The sequence below is a fragment of the Chanodichthys erythropterus genome, chromosome 16, assembly GCF_024489055.1.
Source record: "Chanodichthys erythropterus isolate Z2021 chromosome 16, ASM2448905v1, whole genome shotgun sequence".
In the NCBI taxonomy this organism is placed as follows: Eukaryota; Metazoa; Chordata; class Actinopteri; order Cypriniformes; family Xenocyprididae; genus Chanodichthys; species Chanodichthys erythropterus.
In genome coordinates, this window is record NC_090236.1 from 2,640,190 (window position 1) to 2,661,790 (window position 21,601).

Sequence of the window (21,601 nt, forward strand, 5' to 3'; positions counted from 1 at the left end):
AATGTAAACAACACGAATTTAGTGAATTCATAAATTCATTATTCATCATTCACTATACGCTATATTCATTATAGTGATTCAAAAGTTATCCAGGGATAATGCGACGGTGTATTGTGTGTGTTTAAATACATTTGTTTAGCTGACCATTGATAGCTTGCAGGCGATCACTACACAAAAGTTGCACGTGCTCGTCACTCTTTAGCTCTGCGCACAAGACACGCCTCCAGGCACTCGGCTGTTTTCGGAAAGATAGATAGAGCGTATCTATCTTTTATAAATATGATAAAACTAAAGACTTTTCAGCAATATGAAGGATGCTATACTATTCTATAGGTGTACACGCAGAAACTGTGTGTGATACCCGCCTTTACGGAAGTGTGATTGTGTTTGTCACTCTCTCTCTCTTAAAGACACTTGTTGAGAGTGCTTTTGGATGGTTGTTGTAGTCCCGCTCGGCACTGAAAATGCTACATTTAAAGCTGGGGTTTTCTGTACTTTTGATGCTTGCAATTCTTATTTTGAGGAACATGAATTTCGCAAAGTATCAAGAAAGTTGTGTTTGAGAGAGTGGTTCACGTGTATATGGAGCGTATTGCGAGGGAACTTTTTCCAATTCGGTGGAGTGAGGTAATCTTGGGGTTTAATAGTTAATTCAGTGCATTATATGTAGAGTTTGAGTTTGAGGAGGATTTTGGTGCAGGGAGTTATTTATTTATTTATTTAGGCACTCGAGTTGCAGATTTATTTTGTAAATGTTGTGTTTTCACTGCTGCATGCATAATATTTTTTGATATTTTGAATTATTTTTCTGGGCCCAGTAGTTCAACGAGTGACACGGTAAGCAAATTAATGTCTGTTCTTTAAATTTTAATATTGCTTGTTAGGGGTGTGACGAGACAGGTAGCTCACGAGACGAGACACAAGATTGAGTTCACGAGAACGAGACGAGATTTTTACACACACTATTTTTAAGAAATCCTCAAAGATGAAATACATGACTAGAAAAATAATCTGCAGTGTATTTGAAATGTTTTAACTAATCATCTTGTAATGAATGTCATTTCAGCTCTACTTTCTGAGTATGAATATGCATATGCAGAAAAAGACGACAATACCCAAGCACTGTAAGAACTGTACATGAATATATATATATATATATATATATATATATATATATATATATATATATATATATATATATATATATATATATATATATATATATATATATATATATATATATATATATATATATATATTAGGGGTGTAACGGTACACAAAACTCACGGTTCGGTACGTACCTCGGTTTTGAAGTCACGGTTCGGTACAGTTTTTGGTACAGCAGGTGGAGAGAAAACTAAACATAAAATTGCTTTTTTTTATTATTAAACAGAGGTTTACTGAACAAATTGTGTTTTTGTCTTTAAATATATTAAATTAAATTAAAACTAAAAGTTTCTTAAGGATAAAAAAAATTATCTCTGCTAATGCTATAAACTATGTAGGGAGCCCTACCTTGAAAGAAGCCCAAACTATTAGCCTAAATTCAATTGCTTTTTATTTTTAGATAAAATAATCAACACTCAAATAACAAATTGTATGCAAACCTGTAAGCTGCACCTAAGGAAGTTTTACTTCTAAATGTTTTTACTCCAATTCGTTGTTGAAATATAATCATTTCTACACAGTGGCTGTTATTTTAACATCAGATTTATTTAAACATACATTAAATAGCCTAATAAGTAAAATAATTATTATATTGGCTAATACAGTGCATATATTAAGCGAAAGAGTTCATTTCTCTAGCGAACTAACAAGCTGTGAACACTGAATGGCTTTTCTGAGGTAAATGCATCATGACATATTGTTGAATACGGACGCTTTCATTGATGTCTTTCCACCGTTGAAACACTGAATGAGCGATTACAAGAGATATGACCGTTTCAGTAAGTTGTACTGAATCTTGCAACATACCTTCAGATGTTCTTTCATGTTTATTCTGTAACTAGTATTAAGGAGGAAGAGATGAACACATTCACTTGCGCTCCGCGCCCGCGCTGCCGGTTGAACTGAGGCGCCTGTACAGTGATCTGTCACCCCACATCATAGCACGTCAAAATGGCATTTTCTGTTTAAACTTCATGATTTCGTGGACAGAATTTGAAGGATGATACTTTGTTTCTTATCGAAAGTAACAAAACGCAGAGCTTATTGCGGTTATTGGTGGTGAATATTGGTTGCAATGTAATGCTTCGGTACACACGTGCACCGTACCGAAAGCCCTGTACCGAAACGGTTCGGTACAAATACGTGTACCGTTACACCCCTAATAAATATATATATATATATATATATATATATATATATATATATATATATATATATATATATATATATATATATATATATATATATATATATATATATATATATATATATAACATTAGCAATATTTATTTACATATATATTAACATTAAATTAAATAAAAAAAGTACTGTTGCAGATATTTTGCTCGTTGTTAGTTGATGTTGGTTAATACATTAACTAATGTCAATAAACATTTTACACACACACACATATACATATATATATATATATATATATATATATATATATATATACATACATATACATATAAATGTCTGCAACAGTATTTATTTATTTAATCTTTGTTAATGTTAATTATTAAAAATCGACATTCATTGTTAGTTCATGATAGTTCACAGTGCATTAACTAGTGTTAACAAATACAACTTTTGATTTTAATAATGTATTAGTAAATGTTGAATTAACATTAACTAAGATTAATAAATGACGTAGAAGTATTGTTCTTCCTTGGTTCTTGTAACTACAGTTAACTAATGTTAACTAATAAAACCTTATTGTAAAGTGTTACCATGAAAATTAATATTCAACTGCAAATAAGGCAAGTGCAAATAAGATAAAGCATGATACAGAGCTGAGAGATGGTTACAACTACAAAATGCAAAATGCAGGGTATCTCATCACAATTTAATCTCACGAGATCTTGTCACACCCCCCTTTTTTTTTAAATAGTAAATTAGTAAATATATATATATTTATTTATTTATTTTATTTTTTTGTGGCAATATTGAATCTAATTGTTTGCCGATTTATTTAAGTGTCACTCATTTCTATTGTTGTAAATGGTAAATGTTCCTGGGGCTTAAATTTTTTGTGATTTAAGTTTCTCTCTCTCTCTCTCTCTCTCTCTGTCTCTCTCTTTTTCCTTTTTTTGGATATGTTGTACTGAACTGAGATGTGATATCAAGATCTGAACTGAGCTTGAATAGAAAAGTTTTAAAACAAATCTTGTTCATTGTCCTATTTGATATCCATAAAATAACTGATTAAGTGTCATCTTTAACAATTATGAATTTAATAACTGCAGTTTTTACTCCTGGCCAAATAGTCGAACAGTATCACATGAAAAATGTATTAATTCCAAGATTCCAACATTTTAAAATGTTAGGACTATATCTGGTGGAATTTGTATAAAATAGTTATGCTATGAAAACCGTTTCTATTACAAACGTCATTGTACAACATTTACTTATTAACTCAGATATGGAATGCAAATCTTGCCAATAATTCTGACATCATGACTTGGATAATATTCAAATAAGAAACGCCACGTCTGATACCAGCACAAGTGGAAAAAGGTGTCGACTTCTACACAATTGACAACAAGATGCCTGACACTAACTGTAAAAATAATTCAAATGCCTGTTTCATGGCAGACATACCTCGAGTTCCTTTAGGACAAGGACGTTCCACTGTCACTCCTCTGTGTGCTTGTGGCCAGGATATTCCTCTTCTCTCTGTACGGTCACAGAAGCGCTTGCTGGAGGGCGGGAGGCTGACGGCGGTGGGGTCCGCCGGCGGATCAGGGTGCTCCACCGCAACAGGGTTGGGAGTGACGGTCATGTGTGCCGCAGGTCTGTGGGCAATGGTGGTAGTGGTGATCATGACAGGAGGTGTAGATCTTCCAGGCTGCAGTGTTGACGTGACATCAGAGACAGTCGGTACTGTGGGAACAGGGGAGAGTCCGTTTGTATGAGCAGAGAGGAAAGACTTTTATTTTCTTTCTTTCATTTTATTTTTAACACACTGACATGGTTTGTGATGTATGCAGTGAATAGACCCTTCCGTTGCAATTCGCTCACTACAAATTTGATACATGTTACTGCCAGGGTTTTTATAGTTAAACAAAAACATATAAAAATAAATAAAATACATACTTTTAATAAGAAAAATAAAATAAATAAAAAACATAGCTATTTTGAGATATCTATCCTTATCATGAAATGAAACTTTTTTTTTTCCATCTCTGTATAATGCCTATTAAAGTAGTGTTTATAAGTTTTGTGTACAGGGATATATTTATATGTTAAACCTATTTTAATTCAGCTAATTGCCTAAGCAACATTTCTCACTTTCATTTAGCTTAACATTCATTGTTGTTTACTTTTGCTAAAATAACAAAACAAATTTAAATGAAATAACTAATAAAAACTATATAGACAAATAAAAAAAAATAATAAAAGTGACAAACACACAACAAAATTACTACAACTTTAACTTAAATTAAAATGAAAGTAAAAAAAACAACAATAAAAACTCAATAATGATAGTAAAACAACACTGGTTACTGCCACATGTAAATGGCAATAAGCATCAGCTGACCACTTGTTATCGAATCGACCAAAATGTATCTTGCCAGGTGTAGACATAACTTTTTTTTTTTTTTTATCTTTCAAAGCTCAACTTGTTTCTCTTTTAATCTCTGTCCCCAGAAAAATGACTGCAGCAGGAAAGCAAATTCCCAAGTGCCGCCTTTATCATAAGATACAAAATACTACCAACCATTATAAACACACCATATAAGCTTTGATGAACAAAAGTCAATGACTGGTTTAACATTTTCGGGCTATTGGTTTCTAATTACAGCAAGAAAGTCGTAAACATCAATATCTCAAGATACGAATGTGCTCAGATCAAAATATTCCCTTTCATGTTAGTCACCCAGGGGAGACAACTGCAGAAAAATCACACCAATTCATTGGCAGATGGCGCTTAATTCCCGCCCCTTCACATGTGTATGTCACGTCACACATATAAAGAAGCTCAGCACCATCTTGTTCTCTCTGTGATACAAGGACAAACATTTTTGGATGCCGAGTTGTCTTAGAAGGGGCTTTTTAGTGAAGCCATGACAAAAAAAAATGAATAACTTGCAAAGGAAAGTGATATTGTTTTTGATAATGTGCAACACATATATATCCATTAAGATTTCAAAAAATATGCTTTAGGGTTTCATGACCCTTCATCACGGGAACTGAAATTCTGCAGGATGTTGTGATATTCAGTAGATTCAGAGCCGTGTGCTGTACTGTGATCCAGGAGGAATGTTAATGAAGTCGAATCGCTTTTTGTGGCCATCGTTCTATTTGCAGCATTCTAATGCAGTCACAATAACAAAACTGCCCACGGGCCTCTAAGACCAAGGTTTCAGTTTTTTGCTTGTGTGCTTATGTGTGTGTGTCATCCCAAACATCCAAAAGCTTTATCGCTTTGTACTGAATGGATTTTAGAAGGGTGAGGACACAGTCAGCATTAAAAGAAAAGGTTATTTTTTACTGAATTAAGAGCATTGGTAGATCATTTAAAGTGCTTTCCATCACTGTGACAGATGAAACAAATAAAGTTGAATTCTGGTCTTTTGTGTTTTCAAACTTAGCAATACTCCCACAGTAAAAAAACGCAAAAAGGGACACTAAAACACAAAACCAAGAACCTGAAACAATGCCAGGACTGATAAAAATAAAAGCGCTCTTGCAACAAAAGCTCTTGTGATGTGCATGTCACAATAAAACTAAGAAACTTTAGAATATTTACTGACAGATAAAAAAAAAAATGAACAAAATGGAAAATGTACACCCCAGCTTGTCAAACTGTGGATAATGAATATGTGTAACGCAACCTCTGCACACACACACTTTCCCTTCCATTCAAAGTAACAAAATGATTAAAAACTTGACAAAACTCACATCGCTCTGATAAAAACACTCAAAGGTTAGGCTATAATCATTATTTGTCACTTTGACAGATTGGGTTATCACGGCCTGTCATGCTATATTTTAACCATCAGTAGAGTAAAAAAAAAAAAAAAACATAAGAATAAAAATATTGAGACTTAATCCATTTCTAACATTTCCAACTAACAAAATAGTTTCAAAACAGAAGAGAGTTTTGAAGAGTGCTTTCAGAAACTTATTCTACAGGGAGAAGTTACCAAAGTGTTTTCCACACAAAAGCAGTGACTTTTTTTTCTCAGCATTATTGCCATTTGATTATTATTAATGACATTGTCGACAGCGGCAACTCTAATAGGCTGCATTCACACTAATGCACTAATGATGTATTCTGACACATCATTAGTTTTGTCGTGTTCGTTTACAATCCCTTAAGACATAACTGATTGTGTTTACATTAGTTTCGCATCAAACAGACACTTGCAAGTGCATTTTCCAGCTCACAGGCAGTCGCACACAGCCGCATACCGTCGATGCTGTTCTGAGAACACTCATTTGAAAGTGGCCACCTGTCAAGACAGCAGGTTTCTTGTATAGAGTATATTCTGTATTCCAAATGGCATAAATGATGCCTAATCAGGCATTTAGTAGTAGGCACGCATCAAAATATCGGCTACAGAAAATATTCAGCCGAAATAGCTATTATCGGAAATGGGCCAAAATCAGTGACCGAAACAGACGTTTAATTAGCGTTCTTCTGATGACAGGTTTTGACTTTGTTCAGCGTCTATTTCTAGGACACAATGTGGATAAGCTACAACAGTTAAACGTCAGCTGAGTGGGCACAATATTAATTTCTCGATTTTAATGAGCGATTTTAAAACACTGCTTTATGAAGCTTCAAATCTTTTGTATCGAATCAGTGGTTCGGAGTGTGTATCAAACTACCAAATTCACGTGATTACAGTAAACGAGGCTTTGTTACATCACAAGTGTTTCGAAATTTCAATGGGTCACGTGACTTTGGCAGTTCGATACACGCTCCGAACCACTGATTCGAAACAAAATATTTGTAAAGCTTTGAAGCTTCATGAAGCAGTGTTTTGAGATCGCCCATCACTAGATATTATTGAATAAAGTCATCATTTTGTTTAGTTTTTTGGCACACAAAAAGTATTCTCATCGCTTCATAACATTAAGGTTGAACCACTGTAGTCACATGAACTGTTTTCAATACGTCTTTAGTACCTTTCAGGGTGTTTGAAAGTGCAAATTAACTTGCTGTCAATGGAGGCCACACTGAGCCATCGAATTTTATCAAAAATACCTTAATTTGTGCTCCAAAGATGAAGGTCTTACGAGTGTGGAAGGACATGAGGGTGAGTAATTAATGAAATAATTTTCATTTTTGGGTGAACTAACCCTTTAATGATACAGATGACAGCAGGAATATTAGGCTGCTGTCACTTTAAGACCGAATGCATGGATCCAATATACATATTGGATCCATGCATTCATGATACATACATATACATAAACTGAGACATATACTTATTTCCCAACTGTTTATGTTCACTTAAGACATAACCAATGGAGTTTAAGCAAATATTCACCATCATTTTGACATTTCTGTGTGTATTTATCCATTTAGGTTAAGCTGTCTGTGTGGTCCACTCTGTCTCGGAGAGAGTGCACAGAAAGCCGCTTAGGGAACAGTAAATCTTTCGCAGCTTAAAGCAGTTTTATTTAACTCTTTTTTTATCATTAAGCATTTTAGCATGTCGCTTAGAAAAATATCTCAAGTTTTGTGCCATCTGACCGGCTCTTCTGATCAGCCTTTATAAAGACCTCCTATAAAGCTAGTATATAAAGCTATTATCGATCGGCACACCCTTAGCGCCTGCCATCCAATAATGGCAAAAAACTTTGTGCTTTGTTACTTTTAATATGAAGTCTCAACTTTGAATTCTGTCAATTTTATTACCAAATTCAAACAACAAATGTTGTTTTGGCACTCTTTAATATGGCATGACAGATGGCTGTAGCTCCTCAATTCAAGCGGCAGCACAGATCAACGCACTACAGCATTAAAGGTCATGAATCACTAAACTATATTTCCTTTTAACAGAGGTACAGTAGTGGCCTAAGTGATGTCCGGCCAAGGAAAGTTGACATCTTCACCTTCTGTATTCAAATAATATTAAAAACTTGTTAAAGATTTTTGTAAGCATATTGTGTATTTGTATTTGGAGTCAATTATTTTAGATGTGATAACCCAACGCCAAATTGTACAGACATAATTTTTGTCCAGGCTCTTACAAAGAAATTATGAACGCATGCAAAAACAAGTAAGAACCAATGAAATATTAATTACTTATTATGTTTGATTTAATGTATGCTTTTTTCAAGATAAATACCTTAACCAAGATTAGTGTTTTTGTCAAAGAGTGAGATCACATACAGTAAGTGAGACACATGAATTTGTAAATTAAATGCTCAGTTAAATACATGTAAATTAAATGTTCAGTGTTAGTGTAATTAATGTTCAACATTATTATTATTATTATTATTATTTTTATTTTTTTAGGGCTGTGCCGGTCAGCGTGACAACCACCCCACCAGTGGTGGTACGCCAAAACACATTTTTGAGCTTTAAAGATAAAACTAGAAACGAATGCTTTCATTTCCACCTGAAACAGTATGCTGTCTTTGTTATGTACCTTTGACGTTTTCACTGTACTATGAGATTCAGGATACTTTTTTTCCTAATCTGCTGTGCTATATAAAATGAATATTATGCACATTGCAATTCAGCCCTTGAAGAGTGGGTTCTTTTTAGAAAATGAAAAGTGGCTGATTGTGAGTGAATGGTCAACACATTAAACAAATTAACTGACTGTGAACCCATTTAATTAAGCCGTCTACTACTTAAAAAACAGCAAATAGTGTCTCATGCTGCCACAAGCAGGACACATTTTCCCTTTGTTGTAGCAGTCTTGAGTCCTCATCTTGGTTATTTTAGCACACTGGGCTGTTCAGGGAAGATCTGGATCACAATGAATTGATTTTGTTACCAGAAACAAATGCAAATAGCAGAAACAAATGCAGAATTGTTCCAGATTGGTAGTTTGGAAGCCAACTCAGTGTGTGTTTGTGTAACCATTGACTTAGAGGCAGTGTTGTCACAATACCAACATTTCAGCACTCAATAACAATACCAGTGACATTTACCAGTGTTCAATACCAATTTTGATACCAAAAGCAAAAATAAATAAAAGTTTGATTATTATAAATTACATCAGACAAAAAGCTTGCTATATCTGAATGGTTTATCTTTAATCAAACTGATCCGATCAGCTTTGCTCACACACACATATATACATACATACATACATATATATAGTTACCATATATACACAATCATATATACAAACATACATACACACACACACACACACGTATACACGTATACACCCACTGGCAGTTTTCGTTTCTTATTTAGAGCATCATTTCATTACGATTTTTTTATATTTCCATATTAATAAAAAACCCATTAAAGGTATAGATCATCCAAAAATGAAAATTCTGTCATCATTTACTCACCTTCATAGCCAGTGAAGCCTAAAAATGTATGTGTAATACATTTTATGTTGAATCAAAAAAAAACATATCTATCTCTTTCTAAAGCTACTTTTTGTAATGTCTATTTGATGCTTTTCTCATTTAACACAACAATGACTTTATCTTTTGGTGGTAATTTCTCAGCCAAATTTGATGTCTGATAAATTTGTGATTAATTAGATGACTAATCACCACATCATGAAATTAATTAGATTAAAAATTGTAATCCTTGACAGCCCTAATGTAATGTAAATACTCTACAGACACTTCATACAATGGTCACGATATATACCGTCATAACGCCCAGCCCTACATCGACACTATGCTTTCTAGATGAAAACCATTCAATTCTTAAACCTCGTGGCAACTGCATTCACCTTGTGTCCCCTTAAATGTTCTTCTTTGGCAAAGTGGAAAACAAAGAGAGTGAACGAGTGAGAAATAAATAGAGGTAAACTGCTTGTCAATGGCTGAGTCCGCCTCGTTGCTTCATTTTGACATCTCCTGGATCGTGCCTCTACAATTTTCTTTTTATTATGCCAGGCAATTTCACCGCCTGGCAGGAGAAGGAATCGCAAGGCATTGTCCGTCAGAGCTTTCAGGAAAAGTAGCATCAATTAGCTGTCATTTCAGTCAGTGTCACTGAAATCACCCTCTGCAGAACGCAAGGACGTATAGCCTATCAAAGGCGAGACCACTCAGCAGCTCACAACGATTAAGAATAACATGAGTCCCAGAGTGAAGAGCAATCCTGAATGGTCTGCTGAGAAATTGGGATTTCAAGAGGAAAAGTGGCGAGACTGCTAAACAAATCTGTCACATAATTGACGTTGACTTGTGCTTATTACTGCTCTGGAGCTTTTACAGACTAAAACATTAAGAAATATAACTGGCAAAATGGTCTCAATTTCTTTTCTTTCTTTTTTTATTCAAGCAACAAGTAGGAGTTGCCAAATGCAATTGTAGTCTTTGTCCAAAGTTTCCTCCAGCTGGAGTTTTCTGGTGGCTGTCATTTGGAGGTGGGTTTATTACACGCTGACTGCATCACAAAAACATGACTTAAGATCAGCATGTGTTTGTGCAGTCTAGGAGCACTAAATTGTAAATGCCAGATCTTGGTGCTTCCAAGATTTCTATCTCAAGGTCTAACAAAATTATGTGGCATCAAAATAAAACAAAAAGACCAACAAAACTAAGTTGACAAAAGATAATAACGCAGAAGTGCTTTTAAAAGTGGCAAGCGTTTGTTGTATCAACAAAACTTGTAGCAAAGTCACGCAGTCCACGAGGGACCGATTGTTAACGGCGGGTTCTTGTGCTTTTACATGACTGTAGCAGCTGCGCAATGTGTCTGCTTGTGTTTTATGACAGGTGGCAACCAGTGTTAAGGTGGATAACTGATGCTGGATTTACATGTCATATTATCATACGTGTGCTATTAACTCTAAATAACATGATTATCGTAATATCGATTATCGTATATCGTAACACTCCTAGTTTGAAATATCCGAATTGGTTTGTCCCATTTCAGACATTTCGCATTTATACGGTTTCATCAGTTGTAAGTTAGACTGCCATTTTGTAGTCTATGTCATTCCTACGAATCATCAAGGGAAAATTCATCAGCAGGGTTTCAGCTCTACTATTGATTAAATGACTAAATAACTATTTCCATTGTTGACTGAGAGTCAACTTCCGTGACATCTCTAGCAGTAATGTGTGACTGAGACAGATGGGGGCTTTATCAGGTCATCTAAGGGAAAAGGCTCTTCACATCTGACTATCAGGGTCTAGTCCATATTGGAACAAAGGGTCCCACTTTATATTAGGTGCCCTTAACTATTATGTACTTGCGCCAAAAATAAGTACAATGTACTAATTGTGTTCATATACTACTGTTGCTATAAAAGGTGGAATACCCTAATAAAATGAGGGACAAGTTTGGTGGAATGGGTAGGTTTAAGTGTGGGTTAAGATGTAAGGGAAGTGTCAATAGTGCAATTAAAAATGTAATTACAGAAATGAATAACAGATGTAATTACATGCAGGTATTTTTTTCAAATAAAGTACAATGTAAAAATGTGCATGTACACAATGAGTGCACTGTATCAAATTATTAATTTAAAAGTTAGTACATAGTAGTAAAAGACACCTAATATAAAGTGGGGCCAAACAAAGTTCTATAACCATTAACAATCATAGGAATAAGAATTAAATCATAAGTCATACATCCAATCTCTTTGCATATTTTATAACACTGTACATTAGTTTTCAGTTAAAAAGAAGTTGCAACCAAAGTTTTTGGTTTAAATCCCTAAACCTGGTTTTGAGCAACAGCAATACTGAAGCGATACGAAAGATCATCAATTAAACTTCATTAAACTAATGTTTCTGACAGAATTAGGAAAAAAAATAGAGTTAGTAACTAACCTAGAGCAGCACACACCATCTAAAGCACTAGCAATCTCATAGTGTAACTACATTACCTCCAACCCTTGGGATACTAAGGGTAGTAGAGCCTGTCAGATCCATCTCAATAAATGACATCAAACCAGTTTGTTCTTCGATTTTATCTTGAAGTATATCTTATTATGCACTACGCAAGAAAAATCAATTTGATGTTAAAAAAATTCTCAGCTAAATTGCTAATAAATTTCACATACAACTACAGAGCACAATTTACTCCAATAATCACATAAATTTAGGCATTTAAGGTGTTAAACACATTTACATCATGGATTTCTGTAAAGCTGCTTAAAAACCATGCGTATTCTCAGAGGTGCAATACAATTAAACAAATTAAAATAATTGCAAAAGAATGCAGTAAAGCATGCAGTACTTCCTAAAGCCATTTTGTTTCTGTGAACCTGTAAAGAGAAACACCTGTTTTACAGAATCTTTAAAGGTTTAAAGTCTTAGACCCCACATGGGCATTACATTTCCACTAATCACCACAGACTAACAGGTGTCAAACGCTCCATTACCAAACAACATTACCAGGTTGACTTGTGTGTTCCTGTGAATAGCTACAGGCACATTAAAAAAAACAACAACAGACAAATTGGTGCCAGAGTCAGAGACTCTGTTTAGAAACTCTGATGTATGTGTGCTAAAGACCAAAGAGAGTGAAAATGTGGCTTATTAACTTTGGGACTGACACTGCCTCTAGGAATATAACTCCGTATGTGAAGCAAGAGAATGAATAACAGAGGCAAATAGTGAGGAGGCGGAGAAAAGCATAGAACAATACTCTCTTTTTTCTTCTCAGTTCTGTTTGCTGCGAATGCCTCGATTAAGCACAAAATGCGTGTTGTGTTGAAACTCAAAAGACACAGAGGCACTCTTATGGGATACTCTCAGAGGACACTGGGCATTGAAAGCCACATTTTAGTCTCTTATTGGCTCCAAATCTGGTTTGATAATTATATTTTATGACTTATATATATATGTCAATTCAATGGTGGCTGATTCTTCATACCAATACGTTTTTAATCTTTTACACTTGAAAAATTGCAGTTCTAAGCTTTGACTTGCTCATTTTTTTCTCTTTAATGCTTGGTGGTATGAGTCTTTTTTGGTCTATTAATGGTGCTTGAGTTGGCATGCAGACGTAAATTTATTTTTATTAACAAAAGAGTAACATCTGTAAAAAATTGTGACCTTTTTATAGGGTAAAATTTAAATATTCTGACTGAGTCTGACTCATTAAAATTAAACATTTGTCTTCCATAGTATCATACTTTGTAAATCATGATAACCACAGGTAAAACCACACAGGGCACCTCATTATCATGGTAAAACGTATGATATCAGACGTAGACATAGGCTAGAGGTAGATTCAATCATCTCACTTGAACCAAAACACCACATTCCCCTTCCAAATGAATAAAAAATACACGGGAAGCACAGGTTTAGAAAAGACAGAGAAGATTAAAAGTTATGTCAAATTAGTTATACCATAAGGTCCATTTGTTCTTCATTAAACCCAACAATTTTTTTTTTATCAGTCCTGGTGTGAACAGATGCAGATGCATTTCAAATTCACATTTGTTAAGACACCTTAAAACTATAGAAAAGCTAAAGAGTATATTTCAAGAGATAATTTGACTAATTTGTGTGAAATGGCAAGATGATTTCTATCTATCTACAATGGAAGAGAAACAGAAATCGTCTTAATATAAGGTCCCTTTTCCCTTACAAATCAGATATGTTTTATGTCTGTCTGCGCCTCTCATGGAATTATAAGAATTGTAAAGGAGGATTACAACACCACCCATTTTACACTCTGCTCCAAGACTTGCAGTAGCATTTCAGGGTGTTGTTACAGTGATTTAAGAGCATAACAGTGTCCCTGGTACACTTTCAAAGGATGGAAATTGAGCTAACGTGTAATTACCCAACTCACAGTTGAGGTGTAATACATAGCTCATAAAGTCTGGTAATGAGATTTAATCGCTCCCATAGATGCATCTCACGTCATCAGTTCTGGATGGTGTAAATTCTACAGATGCTTTGCCGGCAGGTAATGCCATGGGGTTTTACCACTTTCCCAGTGAATTTTAATGCAAGCAACTAATTTTATCTCTGCGCTCACAGATTCCATTCTAGCTAGAGACACTACATGTACCATTACATTTTCTTTGAAAAATATTTTAGTGCAATCAATACTGAAATACTGTGTATTTAACATTAAGTATTTAATTAAAATCTTAAAAGTAATAAACAAGTGTTTTGTATATGTTCAGCACAAGCTCACTGATGTAAAGCTGCTATTGTGAATAGGATTTTGTCATATTTTCATCAACAGAGCATATGTTCTAGCTTAAGCTCTGGTTTTACAGCAACAGTGGTGGCAGAAATTAACATTTCCATTTCCATTAAGGCAATTTCTGACCCCTTAAAATGATTACCAGGGGCATTTTTTACTTTTATTATGGCTGTTTGTAACTTTATTAAATGTATCAGTCATCTTTTATATCAATTCTTACATTTAATCCAATTAGAATAATAAGACACTTTAGGGCTGTTACCAATCAAAGTAAATTAGTATCAATAAAAGCCATCTTTGCACTGCAAGGGTAGATCAGAAGCTGCATTTGAAGTGTAATTTAGGTGTATTTACTAATGAACATTATACGTGTACCTCAGGTGATATTCTAAAATAATAAAAATGCAATTCATGTCAATGTGAGTCATTGAATCATTCATTCACCTGCTTTGTTCAAAAGCAGATTCATTTTCAAATTCAAATTTCATGCTGAATACATGGTTTTTATAATGCATGCACATTTAAATCATGACAGGTCAAATCTAGCCTGTTTAAAATCTACCTTAACGCTCTACAATGCAAGTAAACCACTCGCATGTGTGACTAAAATTTCATGCTAGGCGACTAAATGTCTATTTAGCCACTGGCTTAGGGCTGCACAATTCCTAATTGAATTTCTAATCGCGATTACGATTAAGGATGCCACTATTTCGTAATCGTTCAAAAGCACGATTACAAGGAAAAATATCCACTTCCATTATTCTGCATGTTTAAGAGGTGTGTTATGAGCATGTCACGTTGTGAGAGGTGAATCACGACTACTTCAGAATGTATAAGGTCTAACCTAGCACAAAAGCAGCTACCGGTGACGTAGGTGTACGCTGATATGTGGAACACCAACGAAACACCAGCACCTGCCATTTTTAAAAAGCTGTGTACACAGCCTATGTATTTAGACCACAAACTAACTCTACAAACATGGAAAACAGTGATAGATGGACCTCTGAACCGTACGCTAAGAAGACAATCCAGGTTGACTTTGAGCATTCCAAGCGAAACATGATTATGTATTAGCACGGCAAAAGCTAATACTGTTTCATATACGGTCTACTTTCTTTGTATAACAGTTCTATCTATTAACATATTAGACAGGACTGTTAAACAGATTGTAAACTACTGAAGATGGAGAATGCAAGCATTGTGTGCTCAGGCTCTGTCTGAACTGTTCTCAGCGGCGTCAAAATAAAAATCTGCCAAGCCATCAAAATAAAAGTCACAACAACAAGCAGAGTTTACGTCTCTTCAGGCCCTAGGGGAACATTAGTTTTCAGGGAACAACACTGGTCGTGAAAGCCCCTATTATACTATTCATATGTTGACTATTTCATTATTATTTAAAAAAGAAACCAAACCAATATATAGTTGACATTTGAGGTTTAATGCTATAGAAAAATAATAAAAATTGTGTTTTCAGATTGTTTTTATACAAAAATATGGCATGCAGTTGCTTCAAACAATGGTATAAAGCTATTCAATACATCATTCTATGTAAATCGTGATAATTGTAATTAATAATCGCAATTACAATTTCAAGGGAATAATCAACAATTATGATTTTTGTCAATCGTGCATCCCTACATTGACTAATAAATTGTTAATAAATTGATTTCACTCACCAATGTTTGAGTTTGTCACAGTATGAGTTTGTCACAGTATAAGTTTGGCACAGATGTTTTTTCACCCATTTTGAACACTTGAGTGCTTCAGTGTTTTGCTCTTCGTCTTTAAAGCCCACTATTGTAATTCATCTCAAAGGATGCACAGTGCATGTGACCCACTGTAAACTGTAGCGTGAAGGCTCCCAGCTCGCAGTCACTCAGCTGAGAGTGCCGCTACATTGACACTACATGTAAATGATATTCTTTGTTGTAAAATGTCAAAAAATGTGCATTCATACATTTTCATTCATACATGGTTACCACGTATTAGTTCGAATTAAGTTCTATCGTAAAAAAAAATGCTTGAATGACTGATGTTAAAAGTGTAGTAATTTTGTTTTTAGATCGTGAATGCATCTTAATTAATCCATCACATGAAAGTAACTTCAATGTAAAAAGCTGTGCAATTTTACAAAGATAAGCTGATTTTTTGGATATATGTATTAGTCTGGTGAGTAAACTAAAAAAAATGTACTTGCCAATGATTCTATTGCCAAGGTGTGCATAGAAGGTTGCTTAATTACCTTAAATGTAGTAATTTAAGTAGATTTTCTTTTTCAACTGTACACCGAAGACATACATATGTAGACATGTTTTAATCTCAAGTTTTCCAGAAGAAATTTTGGATTATTAAATAAAAAAAACTTTTGGCAGCGCCTGCAAATATCATAACTGATGGTGTGGTTCAGATCTTGTTTTGGCATGGTCTCTGTCACTTTTAGATTTCAGACTCTCAGCAGTTCAAGGTGTCTTTGTTTTAATAACGGGTGATTTTCAAAAGGTCAACATAAGCTGCTGTTTGAAACTGTGATAAAGTGTCCCTTTTATGCTATATTAAAGGTCGTTAATTTTGTTTTGGGGGTCTCCTATAATAGGTTTACATGTAGCCAGGGTCAAAAAACACTTTCATTTTCTCATAATATCCATTGCAGCATAACCTATTTTCTCACAGTGTCTGAAAAAGTTTTGATCAAGCCGGACCCTTGATCAAAATTTTTTCAGACACTGTGAGAAAAGAGGTTATGCTGCAATGGATATTATGAGAAAATGAAAGTGTTTTTCTCTCCAAACTCCTCCTTTCTGAGAGCTTCCTCTGCTCTGATTGGTCAGATGGCTCAGTCACAAACATGATCTAGTAACTAAAGCAGTATTTAAGGAGGGGGGTAGCAGACTACAAGAGCAGACAGAAACAGGCCTAGTGAGAATGGGTACTGCTGTGTTGTTTAATGGCGCACAAACACATTTAATGGCTCTTGATGACTGATCATTTCTTCCCTGGCAAGTCATTCCTCAAGCCTGGTCGTAAGCAAGATGCATGTATTTGGCCATGCAATTGCTATCCCTTTAACACTTTTGGAGAAACCAGTCCTGTAGCAATGGCAACTAGTTGAGACTATAGATTTTCCTAAGTAGGGTCATAAGCTTATCGCATACTGTGTACATTTGTAAAAATGCTGCAGGTGCAGGTCTAAGCCTGGCAGTGAGGTTAATATGGTTATGGCCGTCATTCCTTGAACCTTTATGCAGCCAATGATAAATGCATCTATTCATGCACAAACTATGCATTTTCCTTTACCACACACCACATGATATTGAGACTGTTTAAATGAACTGAAAATCCTATTCTCTAAGAACTTAATCAGATTCTATGGGAACAATTTGAGACAATTTTCAACTTAGTTAAGTAGGGTTAATCTCTTCAGATATGACGTATTTTGGCGAAACATGGCAATTATGGGTGAGGTTTACAGGGTTACGCCATAATAGAGGGGAATAGGCCTGCAAAGTCTCATCAGCCACTTGATTCAAGTCACTGAGTGTCCTGCTTGCCTCACTATGATAATTGGCCTTTACAAGCAGTCACTGCAACAATCACACATGACGATGATTAAATAATCCCCTGCACTTGAGCCATTTTGGTTTAGAGGACTCTCTCCAGGGGTCTCTCCACCATCACACACTTGTATCATTACAGTACTCAAAATCAAAAGTAAATCATCCGTAGCAGCCTATGCTCTGCAGACATAAAAATTGGACCACCACACAAAACAAAACAAAACAAAACAAAACAAAACAGAGACAATAATGAGTCTTACCTTCACCTGGATCGGGCGGCCCAAACTCAAGATCGTATCGTAGAATGTAAAAATTATTCCACACATATAGCTGGTTATCCCTGGGGTTGTAATCCACAGCTGCGATGTACTGATACTGGTTAGGAAAGAGGATATTGATATACTCCCCTTGCCCCAGTTTGGTGTTATACACATAGTCAATTTGGCTCTTACTGGCCTCGCTTTCATTCTCCTCATAGGTGGAACGCACCACGTGCAGTACGCCGCACACCATGAAGGCATTGGAGGCCGAGCGTTTGTCATAGACGGTCTCCCATGTGGCCTCAAAGCGCAAAGTATATGGATTGAGTTGGCTGAGAACGATACGTCCATTATTCTGCTCGGTAGCGTAGATAACCCACAGTCCTCGTTCGTCAACCGCCAAGTCGATGTCCGTTTTCCCACCCCAGCGATACGGTGAAGTGTCGTGGTAGTTGGCATTGGCAACTATGGCCTCCCCACTCTTTATCCGTGTGCGCAAGTCAAACTTGACAATATTTCGAGTGCGTTCCTTGTTGAAGAAGATGGCCCCATCATAGGCCACAAACCCGGTTCCGTCAACGCGGTGTGGAAGCTTGTAGGTAGTTGTCTGTCGACCACTTCTCAAGTCGTCGAGTGAGGCATACTCTATGAGAGTGTCAGTGCGGTACGGAGTCCATGGCATGAAGTAGATCTTGTCCCCTGCCTGCAGGGGGTCTTTGCACCAAGCTCCAGACTGCTGTTCAGCCTCAAAGACAAAGGTTGGATCTCCTACTGCTTTCAGAGTCCCAGGGCAAATAAAAACTGGGGGGAAAAGGTCAAGAGGCAAGAACTACAGTTAGAAAATGAACTAGTAATGCACTATGTAATGATCTTCTATGCATTCTTTGGGTCCAGTGTATGTGTAAGGATTTTTGAGGCTAATGTACCACAATATAATTTTAGCAGTGTCATATCTGGTGGCGTGTGCATTGTCAAAAGAAAACGAGAGGTTAAGTGGGAGAAACTGCATGGACTGTTTGAGGTGGCCTTGCTCCCTGAGATTGTTGGCAAACAAGTATAACTGAGAAGAACAGACAAAAGGGAAAAAGCCCTGTAAATGAAAAAAGATGAGAGAAACCACACTAATGGACAGATAAAATTCATTTTGGAATATCTACGTTAATAGCAATGATTCTTTTACGTCAACAGTATGGGGCGGGTTTGTCGTATTTGTTGCAAATGCCACACCTTGAAAGTAAGCACACATACATGGATTATGTCTGAGGAAAGAACCGACGACACATGAGAGGCGAGAGGAAAGGACACAAAGGTCAAGGGAACTGGATGATAATGCTGTTCAGGACAGATAGGATGACAGCCAAACAGAAGTGTCTTCACTCGTCACTGAGGAACGAATAGGAGAGTGAGGCCAAACGCACCCGTCTCTGGGCGTTGAACCAGTTAGAAATGCAAAGTCTGTGGTGAACAGCATATCACATGCAGATGGCTACAGGTAACTAGCCTCTCTCTTCCATCAATATCACGTGGCATCGAAGGAAAAAGCCAAATAAAATTAAGCCAGAGTTCATTGTACATTAAACCAATTATGTCAAAGAGCCTATATTACCTTGAAGTGAAGTGTGTGATTTTTGTGCTTTTAGAGGCACTAGAATGGCAAAAAAATGTGTTTCCAAACAGGTTTTCAAAACTGGTTTTCCCTGTCTTAAAAACAAAACAGTTCCACCTTAATCTCACCACTGGTTGAGTCAAAGCGGGTTGGTCGGGACACTCAAACAAAGAGAGAGATGTGTTGATAGCCCAAAAGTGTTTACACTTTGCAGGGAATCAATAGACAAACACTTATAGTTTACTTATAGTTGGCTCGAAACATGGGAAAGTATTTTATTGTCTAAAAACTTACAGACATCAAATTGGAAAATGGATGATAATATAGAATCTAGACCATAGAAGATATCCATGTCAGTGTATAAAAAAGTTGATTGCATTTTAACCTCCGACAAAACATTTTCTGGGCTTCGGTTAGATAGATCTTGTCCATCCTGATATCATGTAGGTGATGGGGTGGGGTGGGGGGAGCAGTGTGGAGGGTTCGAAACCATACAACACAAAACAAGGAGCTGAGGACTGAGAGCCAGAGCAGTCATTTACCTTTTTGCTCCACTTCTATTTGAGCCGTGGAAAAACAAGAGAATGAAAAGAGCGTCAAGGGAGAGAAAAGATTAGAAGAGGACCCCCCCACCCCACCCCCTCCTAAAAAAATTTAAAAAAATAAATAAATAAAAAAGTACATTTATATATACAGGCCAATACATTTACGTCAAATTAGAAACCATCCAATGGGGAAATGTATACAGCACATGCAGAAAAAAAAACTGTTTAGGGAAAAACGCTTTTAGTGTTGCACCTGTGTTACCGAGAATAGGGTTTAATTAATCATGTTGCTATCAGTGGACACCTAGCAACAAAGAAAGAAGCTATTAGAGTGGTAAAGAGAGCAGGAAAAAAAAAACTGCAAGATAAAGAGGCAGACAAATAATGGGCATTTTGAAAAGCGCACAAACTTTTCTTTCAAACACTAAAAAAAGATGTAAAATTAGAAGTTATGGATATTATCTAAGAATAGATAATATTACAACTGAACAACTCCATAATTTTTTTTGACATGAATCATACACTGCCACAAAAAAACAAAAAAAAACATGCTAGATAAATTGATATACATGAGCTTATATTAATTCAATATGAATATATAAATTAAAATGAATTTTTGGACAATTTAAGTACTACAAAAAAGTGACTAAGAATGCTGAAAAAGAAACGGATACTACAACATTTTAAAATCAGGGGCGTAGGAACAATTTGAAGGCTTGGATCATGAATATTACTTAAGTGACAGTGTAAGTGCAGAAGTCTTAACTAATTATTTGAAAGAGAAGTAAGAGTGTGCTAGACATTGCACAATTACTGCTTACTGCAAAGTTCATCCATTCAATCCACTGCCAAAGAAACAGTTCGGATTGTAAGCAGTCTTCTGCTTGGTTTTTAATGTATAATGTAAAAAAAAAAAAAGTTTTCTTTGCACCTCAGGCAAGAAAAGTGAACTAAAGTTTGGGGTCAGTAACATTTTTAATGCAGTTGAAAGAAGTCTCTTGTGCTCACCATGTCTGTATTTATTTGATCAAAAATGCAGTAAAACATTAATATTTAAATTAATTTCAAATAGCTGTTTTCTATGTGAATATATATTAAAATGTAATGTATTCCTGTGATCCACAGTTGAATTTTCAGCATCATTACTCCAGTCTTTAGTGTCACATGATCCTTCAGAAATCATTCTAATA

The 21,601-nt window shown here is 35.6% G+C and overlaps 1 protein-coding gene across 4 annotated transcripts in view; it reads right to left on the minus strand.

The window, feature by feature from the left end:
* Nucleotides 1–21,601, minus strand: part of LOC137002666 (adhesion G protein-coupled receptor L2-like) — a 123,850-nt gene that overhangs the window by 57,448 nt on the left and 44,801 nt on the right. For 3 of the 4 annotated variants that reach the window (XM_067362467.1, XM_067362466.1, XM_067362469.1), the window contains exons 5-6: nt 18,261–19,061; nt 3,769–4,050 (exon numbers count right to left, since the gene is read on the minus strand). In XM_067362467.1, the coding sequence (XP_067218568.1) occupies nt 3,769–4,050; nt 18,261–19,061 (1,083 nt within the window). Of the gene's footprint in view, nt 1–3,768; nt 4,051–18,260; nt 19,062–19,508; nt 19,636–21,601 lie in introns of those variants that run through there. The other variant, XM_067362468.1, reaches the window with a different exon arrangement.